Source organism: Gossypium arboreum, chromosome 2, assembly GCF_025698485.1.
Source record: "Gossypium arboreum isolate Shixiya-1 chromosome 2, ASM2569848v2, whole genome shotgun sequence".
Classification (NCBI taxonomy): domain Eukaryota; kingdom Viridiplantae; phylum Streptophyta; class Magnoliopsida; order Malvales; family Malvaceae; genus Gossypium; species Gossypium arboreum.
The window spans coordinates 80440542-80464077 of NC_069071.1; the positions used below are offsets into that span (position 1 = coordinate 80440542).

Sequence of the window (23536 nt, forward strand, 5' to 3'; positions counted from 1 at the left end):
TCTCTTACAAAATGATCCAGAGATCCACATCGGAAACAGGCTCGGTCATTCAATCTACAATTTCCCGATGTCTTTTACCACAGTGTTTACATTCAAGTTTCTCAGATCGGATATTTCCAACACTTGCAACAGAGGTAGCAGGGACTCTGAAGTTTGAATGCGATCTAGCTCGATCTCGGTTTGAATGTCCCACATAAGCATTTGGACGGCTTTGATCATCTCGAAATTTCTTTGACATAGACTGAAATGATCTACTCGAAGATCTCTTTCTAGCATCTTTAGCTTCAGAATTAGCTTTTCTTTTCTCTTCACTTAATTCTTCAGCTTTACATGCTCGTTCAACAAGCATTAGCATTTCTTTAATCTCTAGAATCCCAACTAACAAACAGATATCTTCGTTTAATCCATCTTCAAACCTTTTGCACATTATTGCTTCATTCGATACATATTCACGTGCATACTAACTCAATATCACAAATTCACGTTCGTATTCAGTAACAGACATACGGCCCTGTTTAAGCTCGAGAAACTCTTTACGTTTCTGATCAATGAATCTCTAGCTAATATATTTCTTCCAGAATTCAGATTGAAAGAAATCCCAAGTAACTCGTTCACTCGGAACCACAGATATTAAAGTTTTCCACCAATGATACGACGTATCTCTCAGAAATGAAACGGCACATTTAACACATTCCTCCGGACTCAGAGACATTTCATCAAACACTCATTTTGTATTTTCTAACCAAAATTCGGCTCTTTCAGCATCATCATTCGTTGTAGCTCGGAACTCTTCAGCCCCATACTTTCTAATTTTATCAACCGATGGTCTACTCAACTGTACCAGATTCACTCGTGGCATATCAAGAGTTTGAGAAGGATTAACCGGGGGTGGAGGTTGTTGTACAGTCGGATTGGTTCTAATGTATTGGGTGAACCATTCATTCATCATCTGATAGAAGACTTTCTTAGCCTCACCATCACGGCAACTCGTAGCCGGTCTAGAATCAACTTGCACTGTCCCTTGCGTGGGAGCAGGCGCATTGCTTTCAACATCGTCAGCTATAGCTCTATTGGGATCCATTTGCTATATAAAAGCACATTTCAAAGTCAGGAGTCATCACACTATCACATATTCAAATATATGACAAGTATAGCTAGACTCATAAACGCTATGGTAGTCCTAGACTAAACCGTAGCTCTGATACCAATAAAATATAACACCTCTAACCCTTAACCGACATCAGATTAAGGTTATGAGGCATTACCAGACAGATAGAACATTTCAAACTAATTCAAAATCACAGATATCATATAACATCATTTCATAATCAATCATCTCCTAAGATGATCTACGAGACCTAAAATGTACTTTTAAGAGACATTCGGGACTAAATCGAACACATTCATAAAGTTCAGAACTTTTAAAAACTTTCAATTCTATAGAGGTCACACGCCCGTGTGACCAGGCCGTGTGCCCCACGTGAGCATCAGACACGCCCATGTAAACCAGCTGTGCTAAAACAAAGCTTATATATTGACTTATTCCCATGGCCAATAGACACACCCGTGTGCCACGGCCGTGTGATTCTTAGCTAGCTACTAACTAAAGCCCACAGCCAACAAACATGACTGTGTGCTATGGCCGTGTGGCACAATACAGGCTTGGTTTAAGCCAATTTGCCACCCATTTATGGGTCAAATCCTACAAGCCAAATTAAACAACATTCATACAAAATATTCAACCAATTTCATGCTCAAAACATGCTTCAATACAACTATTTCATCATCATTCAAAACTCATTCAAACCATACCAAAACTTAACACAAACATACCATTTGATAGCCAACTTTCATTGCATAACCTATATTTACAATTCAAAACTTAATACATAAACCTTCTAGCCTATACATGTCATACTTTAAAATATTTACACTTTCAAGAGTACCAAAATGAATTCGATAGTGTGGTGACAATCCTCGACTATCCCCGAGCCTTCAGTAGCTACGATAACTGTAAAACAAATAGTAAACACATAGAGTAAGCTACAAAGAGCTTAGTAAGCCAAATACAATTGGTCTAACTACTAAAGCATATAAATACAATTCACCCATATAGATTCATAACCAATTCACAGAATATTTCTTAAACTTAACCATGCTCATTTGTTTGCATATATGTCATGCTTCATTTCCATACATATTTCACAGAGACAGAGTTTTTCATATTCAGAAATTTAGTACGATACAAACGTACCTGTAGAAGTTATACATTTCATATACTCAATCTCAGATTTCGTACGCTATCATCAGATGGGTCAGAAACGATATAGATGCTCATAAACAAGTACAATGCTAACGTCCTGGACGTGGTCTTACATGTAATTCAATATCGATGCCTCTATCCCAGACAGGGTTTTACACGAAATCAAATACGATGCCGATGTCCCAAACATGGTCTTATACGTAAATCTCAATCGAGGCCTGTGTCCCAGACATGGTCTTACACGATGTCTTAGACAGATGTCAACTTTTCTTAGAAACATACAGAGTTTTTCAGATATTAACATATTATCATACTTTACTCCAAAGATATTCATCACGCACTCAAGGCCATCCAATAAAGATTACATTTTATATGAGCAGAATATATTTCAATTAACACGTAATTGTAATTTGACTTACGTTGGACGGATTTCGGATAAAACGAGTCGACTATTCAACTATTTTGGACTTCCCCCGATATAAGTCTGATTTTCTTTGTTCTTGATCTAATACAATACAAATTCAACCATTCAATCATTCATTTCATTCAATTTAATCCATATACACATATTTAGGGCACTTTACATTTTAGCCCTTATATTTTCACACTTTGACAATTTAGTCCATTTTTCTCAAAATCACCAATATGCAAAATTTCTTTGCAACGAGGGCTAGCCGAATTTTCATGGCTTCTATATAAGCCTATACAACATGTTCAATTCATAATTTAGTCCTTCTAAACCTCAATTTCAAAATTTAACCCAAATAGCTCAATTTCATCAAAAACTCAAAGACAAAACTTATGAACCATCTACCAAGCCTTTATAATTCATTCAAAAACATCACAAAACTCATGATATCAACAATGGCATTTCATGAAATCTTTAACAAAAATAGAAATTCAGACATGGGTTTTGAAGAACAGAAATGTAGAAATTATCAAAAACGGACCAAAGTACATACCTTAATCAACCAAATCAATGGTCGAACCCTAGGATGGTCTTCTTTTTTCTATTTCTTTGTATTTTCGGCAATACATGCATGAAATGGCTTCATTTTCATGTTTATTTTCATTTAATAACTTTAATAATCATTTTCCCATTTTGCCCTTGGCATATATCATCAAATTTTCAACCACTAATGTCCATCATTGTCTACCATTAATATAAATGGTAAATTTGACATGCAATGACCTTTATTTTAAAAGCCAAGCCAATTAGGTGCTTTAACATTTAGCACTCAACTTTTATACTTTACTCGATTTAATCCTTTTTCATAATTAAGCACAAAAAAGGACAAATTAAATCACAGAAATTTCACAGATGTAAATTCACATATCACAGACATAGAAAATAATATTAAAATATTCTTCAGACTCAGATTTATGGTCCCAAAACTACTATTCCGACTAGGGTCAAAATCAGACTGTTACAAACACGGCCTGTAGCACGGGCGTGTCCCAGGGTCACACGGGCATGTCCCTCGAACCACACGGGCATGTGAGCCCTGTAACTTAAAAAATTTTTGTAATTTGGCAAAAAATTCTTAGAGTTCCTGATTAAGTCCCAACTCGATTCTAATGTTCGTATTGGGCCTCGAGAGTTCAATTAAGGGACATTTTGAATAATCTCGATTAATGAATAGTAATTTATATAAATTATTTGTAAAATGTTTTGAAAGTTTTGGTAATGCTTCGTAACCCTATTTCAGCGATAGATACGGGTTAAGGGGTGTTACAACTAGGCTCTCGACCTGTCCAAGGCTCATAAGGTGTTTTTGTATCTTCTTTAGTGGATATTCTCTTCAGAATGTAAGTTGTTGTCTTTAGAGGCACTAGCCAATTAAGTACTTTCAGACTTTTCATGTTTCAGCATTTCTACCTCTTGCACACAATGAGACATGAGCTCATTTAGAGTCAATTTCTCCTTTTTGACAATTGTAATTAATTTTAAATTGGTGTGGAAGAATCGAAACCAAAACCAGAAGAACAAAAAAATTCCTCAGAAAGCTCGATCTTAAGTGCCTTAAGTCATGAAACAAAATGAAACATCTCCATAATGTACTCCCTCACGTTTTCTTGACGCTTATACTTTATAGATATTAAAGAAGTCAAAACTAATGCTATCTTGACCTTATCGTTTTTGGCAAAACGTTTCTCAATTTCGTTAAGGAAACCTTTAGCCTGAGTAATCTCTTCAGATTTTGTGTCCCTGAAGACTTCTGGAATGCTGTGCTTAATGGTCATTGGACTCATGTGATTTGAACAATCCCACCTCTCAAAATCCCTTTTAACTTCAGGGTTGCTTTTCGTAGTGAGAGGTGTAGGTTGTTCCTCTTTTAGTGCAAAGTCTATATCCATACAGTTAAGCACTGTAAGTGCCTTTTTTATTCATTGAAATTAGTCCCAATAAGCATGGGTATAGAATTTATATTAGTAGATATTGTGGCAGTAGAAGATGAACTAGCTGAATACAAAACAAAATAGATAAAAACAAGCTCACATAAATATTCATAAGTAACAATAAATTCAAAATAACAGCCAATCTCATATCAGGATACCAAACACAACATTAATATCAAGTCTTTGGATAATAATATTAACAATAAACAATACTCTTGTTGCAGCAATCAAACATTGATAATAAATTATGTCAAATAATGAACCAATCTTTGGACTAACTTATTGCTAACATATAATACCTTATAATTGTCATACACTTATCGCCACGGATGTAGTTGAAATTCTACCAAATATTAACTTACCTTTGGGTCAATTAATAAACGCATGAATCACAAAAAACATATAATCATCTTGATATTTTGAATAAATTCATCTACGCAAAAGTGGTCACTTTGGTGGTTTTTTGTTTCAACTAATCTATTTAAAATATTAGACATCCTTAATTAAATTCCAAAGCCAAAATTTGAATTTAATTGTTTCAAAATATTCCAAATTTAAACCAAAATAATTTGAATAAAGGTAAATCTCATCTCAAGATATCAAGCACTCAATTAATATTCCATCTTTAGACAAAAATATTAACTTGCACGTGATATCTTATTATAGTAATCAAAGACTGAATAAAAACATATCGAACAATAAATCTTCCTTTGGCTGATTTATTGCTCACATATAAAACTGAATAATCATCACATGTTTATTACCACAGCTTGCACATGTAATTTTGTTAAATATTAATCTTCATTTGGGCTGATAAATATTAATGTATCTTAAGTTACATACATACAACCTTTTATATTTTAAAATAAAATAATTTCAATAACAAAGGTTACTTTGGTAACTTATTATTTCAATTAAGTTATTTTAAATATATATATATATATAAATATACCAATATTCATATTTAAAAATTTCCATAACAGTTAAATGTCAAAACTAAGGTTTTTTATCGCACTACAATTTTTGAAATAACCCAAAATAAGGTTATCTTATTGTCGCAATAAAAAAACCGAAAACCTTAATCTTTAGTTGATTAATCCTTAATAAAAATAAAACCTATGCAACCAAAATTCTTTTATATCAAAATTTAAACACATTAAATCAAATATCTTAAAACAAAAGCATAATAGTTGACATATCCCACAATTCGATCTGTAAATCATATCATAATTTGACCAAATATTTGAAATTATAAAATATCAAGGCCAAATGTAATAGAATTAAACTTAAAAAACTAAATCCTTTAAACATCTGTTATAGTTTACATGTTATTCAACCAATATTAAAACTAAATTCCTTAAAACATGCATTAATCCAAAAACTACACTGCTTTTGTTCCAAAAGCATTAAAATTTCTTAGTTGGATTTATATGTTATCATAATTTAACCATGAATTCCCAAATATAAAAGCATAATAAACGTTAATAACTGAAATTCTCAAAACACTTATCTACAACAAAATTGAAAAAAAAAACACTTAATGGTTGATAACATCAATTAGCTGGCGCACGACACACTATAACTTTTGCTTTTAAATGCACATATAAATAGTTGATAACACATCAATTAACTGACTAGTGGCGAAGTAAATAGGTATAGATATATAATAACAAATTTTATAGATGCCTTCCCAGCAATGGAATCATAAAGAAGATAGATCATGCAATTTAATTGGAATTAAATTAGTGGTAATTGGCAGAGCAAGTAGACCGCAAATTAAAAAGTTAATTAACAACAGCATAAATAAATTTAATTTAAAGAATCAAAATTTAAAAAAAAAATTATCTAAAATCTCAAAGATTAACATAGCATATAATCGAAATATTTTAACCATAAAATTAAAAAAAAAAAAGAATCAATTCAAAAATAATAAAAAATCAATTCGTTCTCAATGATTCAACATTACGAGGCTCCGATACCACTTGTTAGAACCGTAAAAACAATATCTTATATAAAACTTAACAAATTATAAACTAGAATCTGTCATGTCAAATCATCAAAAATAAATCATAAGTAAAACTAGATGCGGAAGCATACTTGAATTCATCGATTTTTTGAAATCTATGAATATTGCGATTTTTATCTTCCAAATTAACATACAAGTAATTTAGAGAATGTGACTCTCTTTTCTAAAGATAGGATATTAGAAAAGTTACGTATGTATAATTTGGAGACCATAACCCTAATATATAAATTTTGCATATTAACCTAATTTTAATCAGCCCATTATTAATTAAAAATTAGTTATTAGAGCATGTATACATATTTGACTCATACTTCATTTAATAACTAAATCCTAATAAACTTTAACCAAATTATATCACTCTTAATTTGTGCTAACATTTAATAATAATAAATAATAACATATAATTACTCTTATTATATATGTGATGTTCATATTTTCTAACAATATTTTTATTATATTTTTATATATATTCAGACATAATATACGATTGAATACGTACTTGTACCCAAGACTCTCATTTTCCATGAGGTATAATTGCATCTGGCTTAAATAGAATCAACTTATCTCTTAGGAGCCTTATAAAAATAATTAGATTATGATAAGACATGGAAAATCAATAAACATGGGCCACTACAAGTTCACCTGCAGGGTGTTATTGGTGGTTCAAAATTACTAGTGTCTCAAATTTATTGTCAAAGACCAAAATGGAGCCTTCTCAGTTTTGATTTCTACCATAAAGTTCTAGGTTCCATTTTAGAATAAAACTTGATAGCTTCAGTGCATCATAAAACTGAAGGATTGAAAGAGCAGAACAGAGACAAGCAATTAACATAAAATGAAACATCTTTTTCTCATAATAATTTTATAAATGGATCTTTTGTTAATACCACTATGATACATTTGAATACTGTACACCTAGAAAGAGGAAGTTGTTATGTATAACAGAAACATTCACTAGATTGAAAGCCAATTTACTTAGAATCCACAAACAAGTGACTGTTGACCTGCATGTAATTGATTGGAACAACTATTTGATTTGCAGCAATAGGTTGTAACCGAATTCAGTACTGCTCTCTCCATATCCTTAGCTAATCCTCGTTTCACAAGGGAAACAATGTAATTCATGGCGATTGAATCACACAACAATGTTATAAGCCCATCACTTGGCAGTCCGAACTCCTCTTCAGACATCTTGAAGAGTTCGCGAAAAATGCAGTTCCCGAGAAACGCCAAGGGGATCACAAAACGTCTGTTAGCCATGGTGTAAATAACAAAGCAGCCTTTATCAACTACTTAAGCAATTATTTTCCTTCCAATGGGTGCTATCTTCTGCCAATTCCTTGTCATTCTGAGAAGCGTAATCATGCTTGCTTCCGTACGTGTTGAGCAGTTGATTTGTATATATTTGTTGGTACTAATGAGGGGAAGAACGTTAGTCTGCAATTTATACAGAAGGAACAATAACTGCTATGCTGGCCTCCTGATGGTAATTTCAAAGCCGAAACGTGTAATTTCTAGTATTGGAACCTATGTTTACAACTTTGGTAGAGATTCTTTCAATGTTAGTTAAAACCAATTAGGGAATACCAAGAGTGAAATTTGGAAGATAATGAAAGTTTCTCAACAGTACGGAATTCATGCCTTGATGTTATAAATTGACAAGAAACAAAACTGAACCATATGCTTTAACAAACTTAACTAAATCACATGGGGTACTAAACATTTTGTCTTGTTGTGGATCCAAAGCCAGCGGACAAAACTAGATCAAATAAGAAACTTACGGACGACTGCACAAGAAGTTGTGCAGTATTAATGTAAGACTGTTTTGAGTTAGCTATTAGTTACATTAAGATACCGAACAACGAAAGGACATGTGGAACCAACAAAAAATGAAGAAAATATATGCATTGAAAGGTTCTCTGCACTCTGTAAGAGCGTCAAATTGACAACCTATCATTCATTTATACTTTTGGTACTTTGCAAATACAACATGAATATTGAAGAATCAACAATACACATGTTCATCAGTTTTTGCACTGTGTAGTTTTACATGTAACTTTAAAATGGAAACTTGTAAATTTGTTACCAACACAAGAAATGTGTACAACACAAATCTGTTTGAAATCATCAATGGTCTAAAGGCTCAACAGCAGTCTTGAAGAGAAGGATGTAAACCTTGTCAATTGAAAAATACAAGAAACCTCCTAGCGAATGTGTCACGTATGAGCCGAAGCTAGTTCCCACGATGCAGTGCCAAGCAGGACCATATGTTGAGTCGAATTCCTGAAAAGACAATGGTTGGCATCAAAGTCAATATCATGGTAAAAAATTAGCAAATCTCAAAATTAAACTCTAAATGATTTCCATACTACATGGTTTTAGGTAAGATTCAAGTAGAATGCTGAACCATTAACTCGTAAGAATCAACGATCGCACAAGCTCAACTTATACCGTACTAGTTTGAGCACTCTCACGCTATCCGTCTCTCTATATCTTATTTAGTACTTTTATTTCAACTAAAGAAATTCAGAACTCTCTGCATTCTTCTTTTTTGTTTCAGTTAACAGTTTCTGCAAAAGAACATATGTAACCTACAATTTCCAAATAGCTCAGAAGCTAGAACCAAAACTATGTACAATCTCCACAGCATAGGACCAGAAGCCAGAAGCGAATATGCTGTCTCTTCGAGACATGAGTGGTTTACTCTAACTCAAAATGAGAGGTTACTCTCAAAAGCAAGTGTATCATAATATTTTCAAACACTGTATAAACAAAGTGATCAAATGCTATGAATGATATTAAACTTGAGGGCCACATGATTTTTGTTATATTTATATAGTAAATTTACACGGCTTTGATGTGCTAGTTTAGATTCAGAGACTGGACAAGTAGATGACTCATTGCCAACAGAATAATGAGTAAACAGACTTCATACTCCTCGTATGCCTCCGAGGAAGGGTATGTTAGAAACCATTTTCAAATTATGCAAAATCATTGCACATACACATCTTGCAGCATATCAAGGATGTCTAACCCACTTCCATAAATTCGGGCCAGGCCAAATTTGAACCTAGTGATTATTGAGAAGTTATTTCATCATGAAAACGCTTTGTGAGCTTGTGCCTGTTATCAGAGGAGCAAATACGTCTGATATTTGGAAAACGAAACGATTATAATCTGTGGCCTATTCTAACTCCAAATATTGCAGGTGATAAATTCATAAACTGAACAAAGTTGGATTGCACATAGATGCAAATGGAATATTTCAAATATCACAAGGACCATCGAAGCTAATTAGCTACATATTCTTGCAGTTGGAATAAGTGGATAAGCAATGGGGTTTTGAAGCAACATAGAACACTGGAATTCATATCAGCATTTAGAAGCAGGATAACAAATTCAATATGGTACAAAGAAAAAAGAGTAAAGAGAAAACCAAAAAGGGATATATCATAATGTCTTCAATTAAGCTGAATTACGAAAAGACAAGATTTGATTTGCACAACTAAAAATAGAAAACTTTTCAGTCAATTCTCACTTGCATTATTAATATCTATAACTCTTATAAATCCAACCATAGCATTCAACCTTACTCGCCCAACACCATGTTAGAAAATCAATTACACCCAAAAAGAACCAAATTTATCCAACGTTATGCCAAAAAAAAATATAATATTACCTACATGCAGAAGTTATAAATGCGTCAACTAAAACAATCAAATGAGAAATCTAAACAAATCCATTAATTCTTTACGTCAAAAAAATGAATCTAACCAAAGATTCAACGGTAATAAAAGCAGAAAAAAAAAAAAGACAAGAAAGTTTGATTTTTTAACCTTCTTAAGGGCAAGAGCTAGGCGTTTACTATCAAGCTTTCCAGGCATATAGTCAAGCTGGTCTCGGGCACATTTAAAAGCCTTGTTTTGAAGAGCTAAAGGCATATCAGAAGCTCTGACTTTAACATTGAGACGTTCATTTTGCTCTTGTTGTTCTATAGCTTTCTTCTTTTGGATCAAACTGTTTAAGAACTTGCTTCTCCTCTCTAACTCCATCTCTGCTCCATCCATTTTCCTCTTCTTCTTCTTCTTCTTCTTTTCAATTCCTCGTCAATACCCAGAAAAGTTGAAGATTAAAAAAGCCAAGGAGCCAAAAAAAAAAGTTTCTTGATTTGCCAATTGGCAATGCTATGCGTGCCACTCGTTTGATAAAAAGCCTTAAAGGTGAAAAAAGAGAGGTAAATACGTATTAAAAGAATAAAGCTCTAATGTTTAAAACGACAATTAGTAAAATATTTGGTTTTGTAATTTGTTGGGCTTGAGGTTGAGGAAACACAATAATTAAAATATAGTATTGAGTAGCAAGAAGGTACCCCTAATAAATTTATGTAATTAATAGTAGTAATTTATTGGTTGGAAAGTGGGAAATTAATATAATGCTCTACTCTCCCAAGTATTGTCATTATTGAACTTTGTTAAGATTGTTTAATGATTAAGTGAGAGTTTTTTTGGGTAATCTTAATACTAATTAGTAATAGTGATAGTATTAAGTAGATGTGAAAGTTTGCAAGAAGACACAAGGAAAATTGATTTTGTCATCATTTTTGGCGCAATGCTTAGCTTATAAACTTGATGATTAATGATTACAATTTAAATAGTAAAGTATATCTAGAAGATGTAACTTATCGTTTTGTGTGAAATTTGTGGCAAGTATGGTGAGTAATTCATGGATAGATTTTCTATTTTTATCAAGTTAAAAAACATTCACATTTATGTCGAATAAAAGAAAGATTGATGAAAGATATGGCAATTAAATATACATATAGTTTCCTAGGTTGAACTCAATTTTGTCCATATTTTGGTTTTTGAAGAAGAATCTTATTTTGGCTTTTGTCTTTTCAAGCAAAACTTAGCAAGTGTAGAATTCATTTTGAATCGACAATTTCAGGGGAAAAGAAGTCCCTTGCTAGTTTGTTTAGAAATGTGCAAATCATGGGGTGATATTTGTCGATTAGCGACTTTGGAATAGCAACAGTGTTGGTGAAGCATGATGCCTAATCTATGGGGTTTCCCAAGGTCGAAGGGTTGGTGGGTCCCCCATAGTTTCATTTCCTTGGGGGCAAGGCAAGACGAGCGGCAATCACGGTGTGAAAAGAAGGGACCGATGGGGCCCCCGACCAATACCCGAGTCTCCAGACACTCCCTAAAGTTGGCTCCTTTTTGCTCCTCTTCCATTCCATTGCCCTGCTAAAGGGACAGTGGCCCATTCACCTCACCCGATCATCCATTTTCTTTTTATTGTACCGTCACTATTGTGAATTTTTTTTCTCCTTTTTAAGTAATACCGTTCATTTATATAATTTATTTTATTTATTTTAATATACTTCATAACACCCTGCCTCCACATGTATAAAATAATTTTCCTTTCACCTACACTACATTCACTTGACATCACTAAACTGGTTGGCCTATGTACTCACGACCAAAAATTCATTCAAAATTTAAGAAGATTTAAACGAAAATGTTAGTTTTAAAAATAAATTTAGATAAAAACTTAAACTCCTCTATAGTATAAGTTTGGGTCTAGCCTAAACCCAAGCATTTGAAGCTTGAGCTCGATCTTTTTTAAATTTATAATATATTATATAATTTATAACACGAAAAATTAAATCTATAATAATATATAATACTATAATGTAAACATATTTAAGAAAAATGTTAATTGCTTGTAAATATAATTTTAATAAATGAAAATATATACAATTATTAATATTAAATAAAAATAATTTAAAATTTTAAAAGTGTAACTACACTAGTAGTCACTTAAATATTAGTAAATTTCTTTTCTCATTTCAACTATGAAAAGTTACAAAATGATCATTTAATTCTTCAATTTTGTCTTTTTTAATCACCCAACAATATGGGATTATTGTGTGTTTCTATTTGTACATTAGTTAGTTAGTGACAAAAAAGATAAAATTGAATGGTTTGATGATTATTTTAGAACTTTTCATAATTTATTGACTAAAAATAAAATTTACTAATAGCCAGGGGGCTAGCAGCCTCCTAAAATGGGAAATTTTCCATTTAGGCCATTTATAATTTATATAATTTTAAATTAGTAATGGTAAATTACACTTTGGCTCCCAAAATGATAAAAATTTGATTTAATCCTTTAAAAATTATAAAGATATAAACTATTAAATGGTAAAATTATATTTTTACTATTGTAAAAATATATAATTTAATTCCGCCAAAAAAAATGGCTCCGCCATTGCTAATAGTTGAGTGACCATTTTATAATTTTTCATAGTTGGGTAACAAAAAGAATATTAATAGTTGGGCAATTATTAGTGTAGTTTAACCTTAAAAAATAATATAGACAAGCCTAAATTAAGTTTAGATTAACCATCTACAAATATGAGCAAATTTAAACAAATTTTTAAAATCATATTTCAGGTCGAACCGAGCTTAAATAATCGTAAAATGTATTAAGACTATGCTTAAGCGAACTCAACTCATTAAAACCTCCTTGTAAGGTTCTTAAACTCCAATAAAATTGTACCGAATATTTTCATTTATTAATACTTTTAGTATGTTTTACTTTTAAATTTTGATTTTTTTTGTTGGATGTATAAAATTATCTATTAAAATATAAAAGGTTTAATTTTATTAAATTAATAAAATTAATCGAATTAATAAAATTATTTAAATTTAATTAATTTATTCAAAATAAACTTCCAATTAATAAAATCAATCAATTCAACACGCAAACGATAAGCAAATCTTTGCCTCTACCATTAATAATGTCTTTGACTGTCATGAATGGCAAAAATTATTGTAATAAATGTACAAAACAGAAACCCAAGAGAAAGTGCGTCGCTTTTAACTCCTTGATAAAGAACGTACAATGTGAAATACATTTTCTTTAACCTTTCATCTATTCTCTAAGTTAAATTTAATTATTAATATTTTAAAAGAGGTAACTCATTCTTTTTATAAAAATATTAATTAAAATATTAATTTTTAACAATGTTAGTATAGTAACCCACATGATAATCCATGCATAATTCATATTAACAACATACTATTTGTTTTATATATTATGTCAATCAATAATTTAAAAATTATAGAAATTTTAAAATTCAAAAATATATATAAAAAATTATAAAAATTCAAAAAAAAAAGCACAATATACATGTGAATTGCCACACAGGCTAAAATGTTTAAAAGTTTAGCATTTTAGTCAATATTTCTATAAAAAGCACAATATTTCTTTTTGAAAAGTTGATATTCAAATTGACTCTTTTTAAAATATTGATGATCAAATTTATCTAAAAAAATCAATAAGAGTCATTGACACAAAATATAATCGTTGAGGAATAAATTTGACATTATACCTAAAATAAAAACCCATATCTTAAGTTTGTTGTGCGGTGAATCGCTTGGTGCCATTGGTGGCTGAAAGCAAGCTCCTTTTCTCTTTCCAATCCCTTCCCTACTCAGTCTTTCCCTTGCCTCAGTTCTCTCTTAGAATAATAAGGCTTTTTTCAATGGTTTTGGTGGCATGGTGGCTTTTGGGAGGTGTTGATAGAGGTAGTGTGTTGCAGAATTTTCAAACACACATACTACACAAATAGTATGAAAATATTAATCTTTTTAGACATTGAATTGAGTTAAATAATTGACTAATTCAATCCAAATTAAAATGATAAAACAGGAAATAAAAATATGAGGTAATGAAATTTTGAAATAAGAAAAACAATTATTAATATTTATAAATCTAGGTACTTAGGCTTCGTTTGGGGCAACGGTGCGGTGCGTTTAGCTTACTTTTTGTCTCACGCTACAGTATTGCTACAGTATCTAATCTCACCGCCACCGCTGTTTTTACACTAGCGGCAGGTAAACGCACCGCCCATCCAAACTCACCCTTAATTTCCCCATTATATCTTCTTTTAATGAGCCTTTCTATCATTTTATTAATCACTAAATTTTCTCGAATCACTAATAAATCTATTTATTAGACCAATTTCCTACATTCCTATGGTAGTTTGCAATTTAATAAAATCATTAATCATCAACCTTAATATGGCTACCTATTATGTTTAGGTAAATTCTTATCCTAACCGTAAATTGACAATTTCAAACATCAACCACAAGCTATACTGATTGAGTCTAATCTAGGCTTTCTTTTTAAGTTTCCCTTAAACTTTACTAAACAAATTAAAATTTGATCAAACAATGAAAAGCATTAAAAACTAATAAATATAAATAACCTTTATTAGCATATGAATAAGAAACAAGAAATAACTCAATTGAAATTAAACATATGATTCCATTTGTTCTTCTTCATAGAAAAGAGAATTTCAAAATAATAACAAAAATTGTATATCAACATAGAGTGCGCGCATCCCAAAGAGAGGATCAAACCCTAGAGAAGTAATCTTCTTCCTTACACTCCCTTGAATATTACATTGAAATTCTTCCATTCTTGAATATTATATTGCTTTTAAGAAAAATTGATGTCAATATTTTGATTGAAATAGTTAGCAATATTAATTATTTAGACTAATTAATTACATTATAAAAGTACATGGATTAAATTATGTCAAAAACTAGAGTATATAGATTAAATATCAAGTTTCATCATATTCTAGAGGCCAAAATTGAAATCTGACTGAATAGCAAGAAAAATTTTATTTTTAATTTATTTATTTTTGGCTAATTATCAGAAATATGCTATTAAATTTGAATTTTTCTTATCAGGAATGAAGTTGGTGTGCTGAATTCAAACTCTTACAAAAAGGGGCTAAATTGGAACAAAAAGTAAAGAGGAGGGCTTGATTGAAAGATTGAAGATACAATGACTAGATAAAGATTGAAGGGTTGAAGTTTTTTTTTCAAAAGTGGCTGGATAAAGATTGAAGGATTTTTTATATTGTTACAATTCTATAATTAGTTTAAATTTAATCTCTAGTTTAAATTTAAATTTTAAATTTTGAATTATTTAGTGATAATATTTAGGATTATTTAGTGATAATATTTAATAAAAATCTAGCTAAATTTTAGCCTTAAAAGTGTGTATAAATATCTAATGACTACAGCCAATTGAACACACACTTTGTGTGAAAATAAAATAAAAAATAAAATAAAATAAAAAACACAGATTTTACGTGGAAACCCTTTCGGGAAAAAACCATGGGCAAAGGAGAAGAAAATTCACTATATCGAATTCAAAAATTGTTTACAAGAGGAATAGACTATGTCTATTTATAGGCTTGTAAAGCCATATTCTAGTAAGACTGAAACACCTTATTCTAATCAATATCAAATAGATAAGATTTAATAAGGTTTAAAAAACCTTATTCTAAAATAAAATAAAAGAAGTGTAATTCTATATGGATTCTTCTTTTATTTTATTTTACCACTGTATTTTATTTAAATAAGGATTTGGGTCACTTAATTCTAACAATCTCCACCTTGACACGAATTCTCAATAGAACAAGTTCTTCATCGCGAACTCTCAACGAACAAGTTTTCCACCTCTTCCATAAAACCTCTTAAGGGTTTAACTTCAACAATGAACACCAACCAAGTCTAAGCAATACTCAAACTTGGTTACAGGAAGTGACTTAGTCATCATATCTGCAGGATTTTCATGAGTACTAATTTTGCTCACAACAATATCACCACGAGCAATAATATCACGAAAAAAATGATACCGAACATCAATGTGTTTTGTTCTTTCATGAAACATTTGATCTTTTGTAGGAAAGATGGCACTTTGACTGTCACAAAATACTGTGCTGATTTGAAGGTCTTCATTGAGTTCACTAAAGAGTCCCTTCAACCAAATAGCTTCTTTACAAGCCTAAGTAATCGCCATTACTCAGCTTCAGTGGTAGACAAAGCGACTGTAGATTGCAAAGTGGCTTTCCAACTGATTGCACAACCTCCGATTGTAAAGACATAACCTGTGAGAGATCTTCTTCTATCAAGGTCTCCAGCAAAATCAGCATCAACATACCCAATGACTCCATCTCTAGTTCTTCCAAATTGTAAGCAAACATCAGTAGTACCTCGTAAGTATCTTAAAATCCACTAAACTGCTTTCCAATGTTCTTTACCGGGATTCGCCATATATCTACTAACTGTACTAACTGCATATGATAAATCTAGACGTGAACAAACCATAGCATACATGAGAGATCCCACTGCACTAGAGTATGGAACATGTGACATGTACTCAATCTCATTATCTGATTGTGGAGACAAAGCCGATGAAAGTCTAAAATGGGCTGCTAAATGAGTACTAATAGGCTTAGCACTCTGTATATTGAACCTGCAAAGAACTTTCTCAATGTATCCTTTCTGACTTAGGTACAATTTACTTACTTTTCTATCTCTGAGAATCTCCATACCAAGTATCTTCTTTACTGGTCCCAAATCTTTCATCTCAAATTCTTTACTTAGTTGGGCTTTGACCTTTCTTATCTCTCCTTTATCTTTTGCTACGATCAACATGTCATCAATATAAAGAAGTACATACACAAAAGAACCATCATTGTTTTTCTTAAAGTAAACACAACTGTCAAAACTACTTATTTTGAAATCATGAGAAGTCATAAAGGAATCAAACCTCTTGTACCACTGCCTTGGTGACTGTTTCAAACAGTAAAAGGACTTTTTCAGCAAGCAAACATAGTCCTCTTTTTCTGAGACTGTAAAACCCTCTGGTTGTTGCATGTAAATATCCTCTTCAAGTTTTCTATGCAAAAATGCAGTTTTTACATCTAACTGCTCAAGCTCCAAATCATACATGGCCACAATACCAAGCAAAGCTTGAATCGAACTATGCTTCACAACTAGGGAGAACATATCTGTGAAGTCCACTCCTGGAATTTGACTGTAACCTTTTGCAATAAGCCTTGCTTTATATCTAGGTTCTTCAACTCTTGAAGTCCCTTCTTTCTTTTTAAACACCCATTTACAACGAACAGTCTTCTTACCTTTAGGAAGTTTCACAAGATCTCATGTTTTGTTTTTGTGGAGTGATTCTGTCTCCTCTTGCATAGCAAACGTCCATTTTTCTGAGTCTTCACAGCTAACCGCCTCAGAATAATTAGATGGCTCTTGATTCGAATCTATATCTTCAGCCACATTTAAAGCATAAGCAACTAGATCGGCCTCGACATACTTTTTTTGAGGTTTAATTTCTCTTTTAGTTCTGTTTTTGGCGATAGAGTATTGTGGTGAAGAAGCAACTCTATTCTAAATTTTTGTATTGGCTTGAAGAGTTGACTTTGTATTAATCTGATGCTCCACCTGCTTTTGATTTTCTTTTATTGGAAGAGTCTTTAAGAGATAAGTTAGGTAGCATAGTAGTTTCATCAAAAACAACATCTCTTCTAATCACAACTTTTTTATTTTCAGGACACCATAACTTATACCCTCCAGCTTTATAACCAAGAAAAACGCATTTAATAGATCTCGGTTCCAATTTTCCATTATCAACATGAGCATACGCAGGACATTCAAAAATCTTTAAATCAGAATAATTAGCAAGATTACCAGACCATACCTTTTGTGGAGTCTTTTTCTCAATGGCAACGGATGGAGATCGATTGATCAAAAAACATGCAGTAAAGGCTGCTTCTGCCCAAAACGACTTTGGTAAGTTGGCATTTGACAACATACATCGAACTTTCTCCATGATCGTTCTATTTATTCGTTCTATAACGCCATTTTGCTATTGAGTATGGCGAACTATCAAGTGTCTCACAATCCTTTCTGACTTGCACAATCTATTAAACTCATCAGAATAGAACTCTAAGCCATTGTCTGTGCGAATGTTTTTTATCTGTTTGCCCGTCTATTTTTCAATCATAATTTTCCAAGACTTAAATGCGAAAAACACATTGCTTTTCTGTTTCAGAAAGAATACCCAAACTTTTCTGAAAAAATTATCAATAAAGGTTAGCATATAATTAGCTCCACCTCTCGAAGGCACTCTGGATGGCCCCTACAGATCAGAATGAATATACTCCAACGTTCCCTTCGTGTTATGGATTCCTCTGGTGAATCAAACTCTCTTTTGCTTCCCAAAAACACAGTGCTTACAAAAATTCAGTTTGCGAATTCCTTGCCCATCAAAAATTCCTCTTTTGCTCAATTCTTCCATGCTATTCTCACTCATATACCCTAGGCGCATATGCCAAAGTTTAGTAATATCATCATCTGACAAGGAAGAGGAAGCGACAGCTACATCACTAGTAACAATAGAACCCTGCAAAACATATAACTTGGCAATCTTTCTCTGCCCTTTCATCACAACAATGGAACCTTTGTAAATCTTTAAAACCCCACTTTCAGCTGTGTATTTGTACCCTTTTGAACCAAGAGTGCTCAATGAAATTAAATTTCTTTTCAATTCTGGAACATGTCGTACGTCACTAAGTGTTCTGACAACTCCATCAAACATCTCAACTTTAATTGTTCTAACACCTGCGATTTTACACGGGGAGTATTATTTCCCATCAAAACAACACCTTCAGATACTATTTCATAAGTTGTAAACCAATCCCGATTAGGACTTATGTAGAAGGTACAGCCTGAATCAAGTATCCACTCCTCACTTACTTTAGAATCATTGACAGAAGCGACTAGAAGTTCACCATCGCTGTAGTCTTCTACAACATCAGCTTCACTGGAATTTTCTGGTTATTTTTTCTTTTGATTCGCAGTCTCCCTTTTAATCTTATTTTGTAGCTTGTAGCACTTAAATTTAATGTGCCCTTTCTTCTTGCAGAAGTTGCAAGTTTTACCTCTGTTTGAAGACTTTGATCTACCCTTAGATTTACCGCGAGGATTTCGTTCCTGTGTCATTCCATGATTATCATCAGCATTCCAATCTTGTCTCCCATGAATAATGAGACCTTCTCCCTGAGAGTCAGGTTTAACCACAAGGTGCTTCATTTTATCATATGAGGTCAAAGAATCATAAACCTTATCAACTGTGAAAGACTCTCGGCTATATAAAATCGTGTCTCTAAAGGTTAAATAAGACGGGGGCAACGAACAAAGTAGAATCAACCCTAGATCTTCCTTATCATACTGAACCTCCATAGCCTCCAAGTTTGAGAGAATTTCTTTAAACACTGTTAAGTGCTCGTGTATAGACGCACCTTCTTTCAAACGATGAGCATAAAGACGCTGCTTCATATGCAACTTGCTTGTCAGAGTTTTCGACATACATATTTGTTCTAGCCTCTTCCATAATGCAGCGGCAGTCTTCTCTTTCATCACATCTTGCAAAATTTCGTTGGACAAATGCAGATGTAATTGTGTTAATGCCTTTCGATCCTTACGCTTCTTCTTTTTATCTGTTAATGTCGAAGGCATCTTATGTGACAGCCCAAAATTTACCCTAGTCGGGAAGTGGTTTCGGGACCACTAAACCGAGTCACCGAAATGTTTGAACGTAATATTTATTGTCTAGAATATGTATTTACGAATGTGTAAAAATTTCAAGCTTTGGTTTAGCCAATTGCATGTGAATTCAGTTAGTAGGACTTGTATGTCACTTTTGAAAAATGATAGGCTAATCTATAAGGACCTAATAGTACATGTAGTCAAAAGGGAGGACTTGCATGTCAAAATCCCCCAAGTGCTAGTGGCCGCCATGACAAGGAAGCATGGGCAAGACATGTCATGAAACATGTTGGGTGAGTGTTTTATGTTGAAATAAATAAAATAAGGTGCATGAGTAATAAAAAAAAATGTGTGTATGTGAAGGCTTTCCCCTCCCCTCCCCATTGCCGTGCAAGTGAGAAAGAAAACAAAAAAAAAAAGCTTTGTTCATCTTTTTTTTCCATCCTTTTGGCCGAAAATCTCAAGGAGAAGAAAGGGTCCTTGCTCATGGTTGGTTTGGAATAGGTTGGCCATCCTTGTAGCTAGATTAAGGTATGTTTAATATGGTGCCATGAGATTCATGCATGTTCTTAGTTGCTAGTTTTAGTTCTAATTAGTCCATGATTCAAAACCTTGCTATGTCATAGGGATGATAGTATGAAATGAAAATTTGAGATAAGTAAGGTTAAATTTGATTTGGTAAAATCGGCCATATGGGTGTATATGTTTGTAAAAATATATTTTCTCTGTTAACTCCTTACAATCGGTTGTAGGAGTAATATTGGCTTATAAGGTTGAGTTGATTCATGATGTTGTATGTTAGGATTAAAATACTTGAGACTAGATTAGCTTAATGGTGACCATGCATTCTACCTTGAAGCATTAAACAAATGTTGGTTGAGATTTTGATATTTTGAACAAAGATAGTTGTGAAATGGGGTGAAAACCATTAAGTTATACACATAAAATCCAGCAAGAAGATTAAACTACTAAATGTATTCATTTTAGATCAAGACATCAAAGAGGAGAACCAAGCAAAGGCAAAGCAAAGATAATCGAGTAGTAGATTGGGAATCATTTCATCCGATATAAGGTAAGTCATTAAGCACTTATTTTGTACTAATTTAAAGGGTCGTAATGTCCAAGTAATGATGCTGAATGGAATGGTAGAATATATATATAAACATGTACGTATGTGGTGATAAAAATATTGAATTGAAAGAAAAGAGGTGAGATGTATTGAATGATCGGTTTCGGCACTAAGTGTGCGGTGTAAACATTTATAATCACAAATTGGCACTAAGTGTGCGGGTTCAAATTATACAGCATTAAGTGTGCAAGTTTGATTATATAGCACTAAGTGTGCGAGTTCGACTATTAAGCACTAAGTGTGCGGGCTTATTGCACATCCTCTAATAAACGTACATGTTCTATGTGCGGCCTTACCGAGTCAATCATGGACAATGATGAGTAAACACCTTGAGCTCATGAGGAATGGACATTTTATTTATATTTGGAATTTTGGTTTGGTAAGTCTTGATCTATGTGGTGATTATGCTCGAAAATAAATGCATGCAATGTCATATGGCGTAATGTATGAAATATCAAGTAGGGCTTGGTATGTGACCAAACCGAAATGCCTAAAGAATTATAGTACCGTTTGGGGTGTGGATGGAGGATTTTAATCCGCATTAATTATTTTCTTTTATGGTATATTATTACTGAACGGCAATATAATGCTTATGGCTTACTGAGTTATATACTCACCCGGTGTTTGCTTATCGCCATTTTAGGTTTCTCGGACTCGTCCTTTTTGCGTGCTCGTGATCGTCATTGGAGTCATCACACCGCTATCAACTTTTGGTATTTTTTTTGTGTGTAGTCGGTTTAGGAGAACATTTTGGCATGTATAGGCTAATATGCTTTGTTGAACTTTGGTATGTAAACTTTTAGCCATGCGAAAATGGCATAAATGCTCGGTTGGATTTAGTTCTCCAATGTTAAGTCACAAGTCTTGGTAATTCGATTTCCATGCCTTATGCCATGGTTGATTATTTTGGTGTTAAAACGCATGTTATGGCAATAGTGTAGTAGGGAGATGTTGGATAATGATTAGCCTCTGGTATGGCTAGTCATGATCATGATTTGTGACATGTATGATGAATCACTAGTTAGATCAAAGGGAAATCATGAAATAGGCATAGTTGCTTTAGTGACAGGTGCTGGCAGCAGCAGTAACGTGAGATTGAAAAATCACTAAAAATAGTAGGAATGGTATTAAATAGTAAATAAATTATGTAAATGTACCTTGATGAATCTACTTTTATATAGAAGAAACGAAATGGTCATATGAGTTATAAGTTAACAGATATTAAAGTTCTTTTGAAACAGGGCCAGAACGGTTTCTGGATCCCCTGTCCCGACTTTGGAAAATCATTGTAAATTAACCAGAGATAATTAGGAGTCATTCCATATATGTGTAGATTCCTATCTGAGTCTAGTTTCTATAGAAACAAACGGCATCAGTATTGAAGCCCTGTACAGGGAGATATCCAATTCGTAATGCACAAAGGTCAGTGTAGTCGATCCCTGCAACAGGGGAGACTTTAACTAATAAACTGTACTAATTGGCTCGACCAAAAATTCTAAAAAAAAATTATGTAGATGGAAATATGAGTCTAGTTTCATGGAAAAATTGCGAAACTGATTTTCGAGTTGTAAAACTCAAGTTATGAATTTTGGAGCGACTAGTACACAGATTGGCAGCTTGTCTGGAAACTTTCAATAAGTGGGTTGAAGTCTGTTAACACCTCGTGTTCGACTCCGGCGACGGTCTCGGGTTCGGGGTGTTACATTTTTATTGGTATCAGAGATATGGTTTAGTCGGTTCTAGGACTACCATAGCGCGTATGAGTCTAGCTATACATGCCTTAATGTTAATGTTTAAATGTGTGATGACTTGACGGTTAAAATTTTTGTTTTGATTAGTAAATGGATCCGGTGTAGAGAGAACCTTGGCGGATGACGTTGAAAGTGTAGCGGCTGCTCCTGCACAAGGGACGCCGCTGTTGAACCTCGGTCATCTGCGAATAATCAAGGTGAGGAGGCAAAACAAGCCTTCTTTACCATGATGAATGAGTGGGTAGCATATACGCCCAACCAACCCTACTGTCCAACAATTCCGAATTTAAATAATCCACCCCAAGGGCTGTAATGCCATCGCCATCGATCCTATGAGGCCGAGTAAGCCACCAGACTTGATTAGAAAGCGGGGCTGAGGATTTTAAGGCCATAGTTCTTGATGATGCCGAAAGAGCCGAGTTCGCTTGATAACACCATTCGGTGTTTGATGAACTGTCATGCACACCGATGAATGTCTAAAGTGTGCTATATCCTTGTTAGAGACTCACTTACTATTGGTGGAGGACTTTGATCTCC

General features: G+C 33.0%; 2 protein-coding genes and 1 pseudogene across 2 annotated transcripts; all 3 read right to left on the reverse strand.

The window, feature by feature from the left end:
• Positions 1-4291: 4291 nt before the first annotated feature.
• LOC128284897 (uncharacterized) lies at positions 4292-4621 on the reverse strand. Its single transcript, XM_053022421.1, has one exon. It carries the CDS (start codon positions 4619-4621, stop codon positions 4292-4294), a length of 330 nt encoding a protein of 109 aa, XP_052878381.1.
• A 2932-nt stretch (positions 4622-7553) lies between these two features.
• LOC128283779 (auxin-responsive protein SAUR66-like) lies at positions 7554-8096 on the reverse strand (annotated as a pseudogene).
• Positions 8097-8604: 508 nt separating this feature from the next.
• On the reverse strand, positions 8605-11278 carry LOC108466587 (uncharacterized). The gene is made up of 2 exons (XM_017766971.2): positions 10526-11278; positions 8605-8972 (listed from the first exon to the last, which is right to left on the reverse strand). Exons 1-2 carry the CDS (start codon positions 10754-10756, stop codon positions 8817-8819), a joined length of 387 nt encoding a protein of 128 aa, XP_017622460.1. The 5' UTR covers positions 10757-11278; the 3' UTR covers positions 8605-8816.
• Between the last annotated feature and the right edge of the window lie 12258 nt (positions 11279-23536).

Coding starts and splice junctions, on each gene's coding strand:
- LOC128284897 (XM_053022421.1), bottom strand. CDS start 4,621: ATGGATATAGACTTTGCACTAAAAGAGGAACAACCTACACCTCTCACT.
- LOC108466587 (XM_017766971.2), bottom strand. CDS start 10,756: ATGGATGGAGCAGAGATGGAGTTAGAGAGGAGAAGCAAGTTCTTAAAC. Junction 8,973..10,525: donor TAGCTCTTGCCCTTAAGAAG/GTTAAAAAATCA, acceptor TTGTCTTTTCAG/GAATTCGACTCAACATATGG.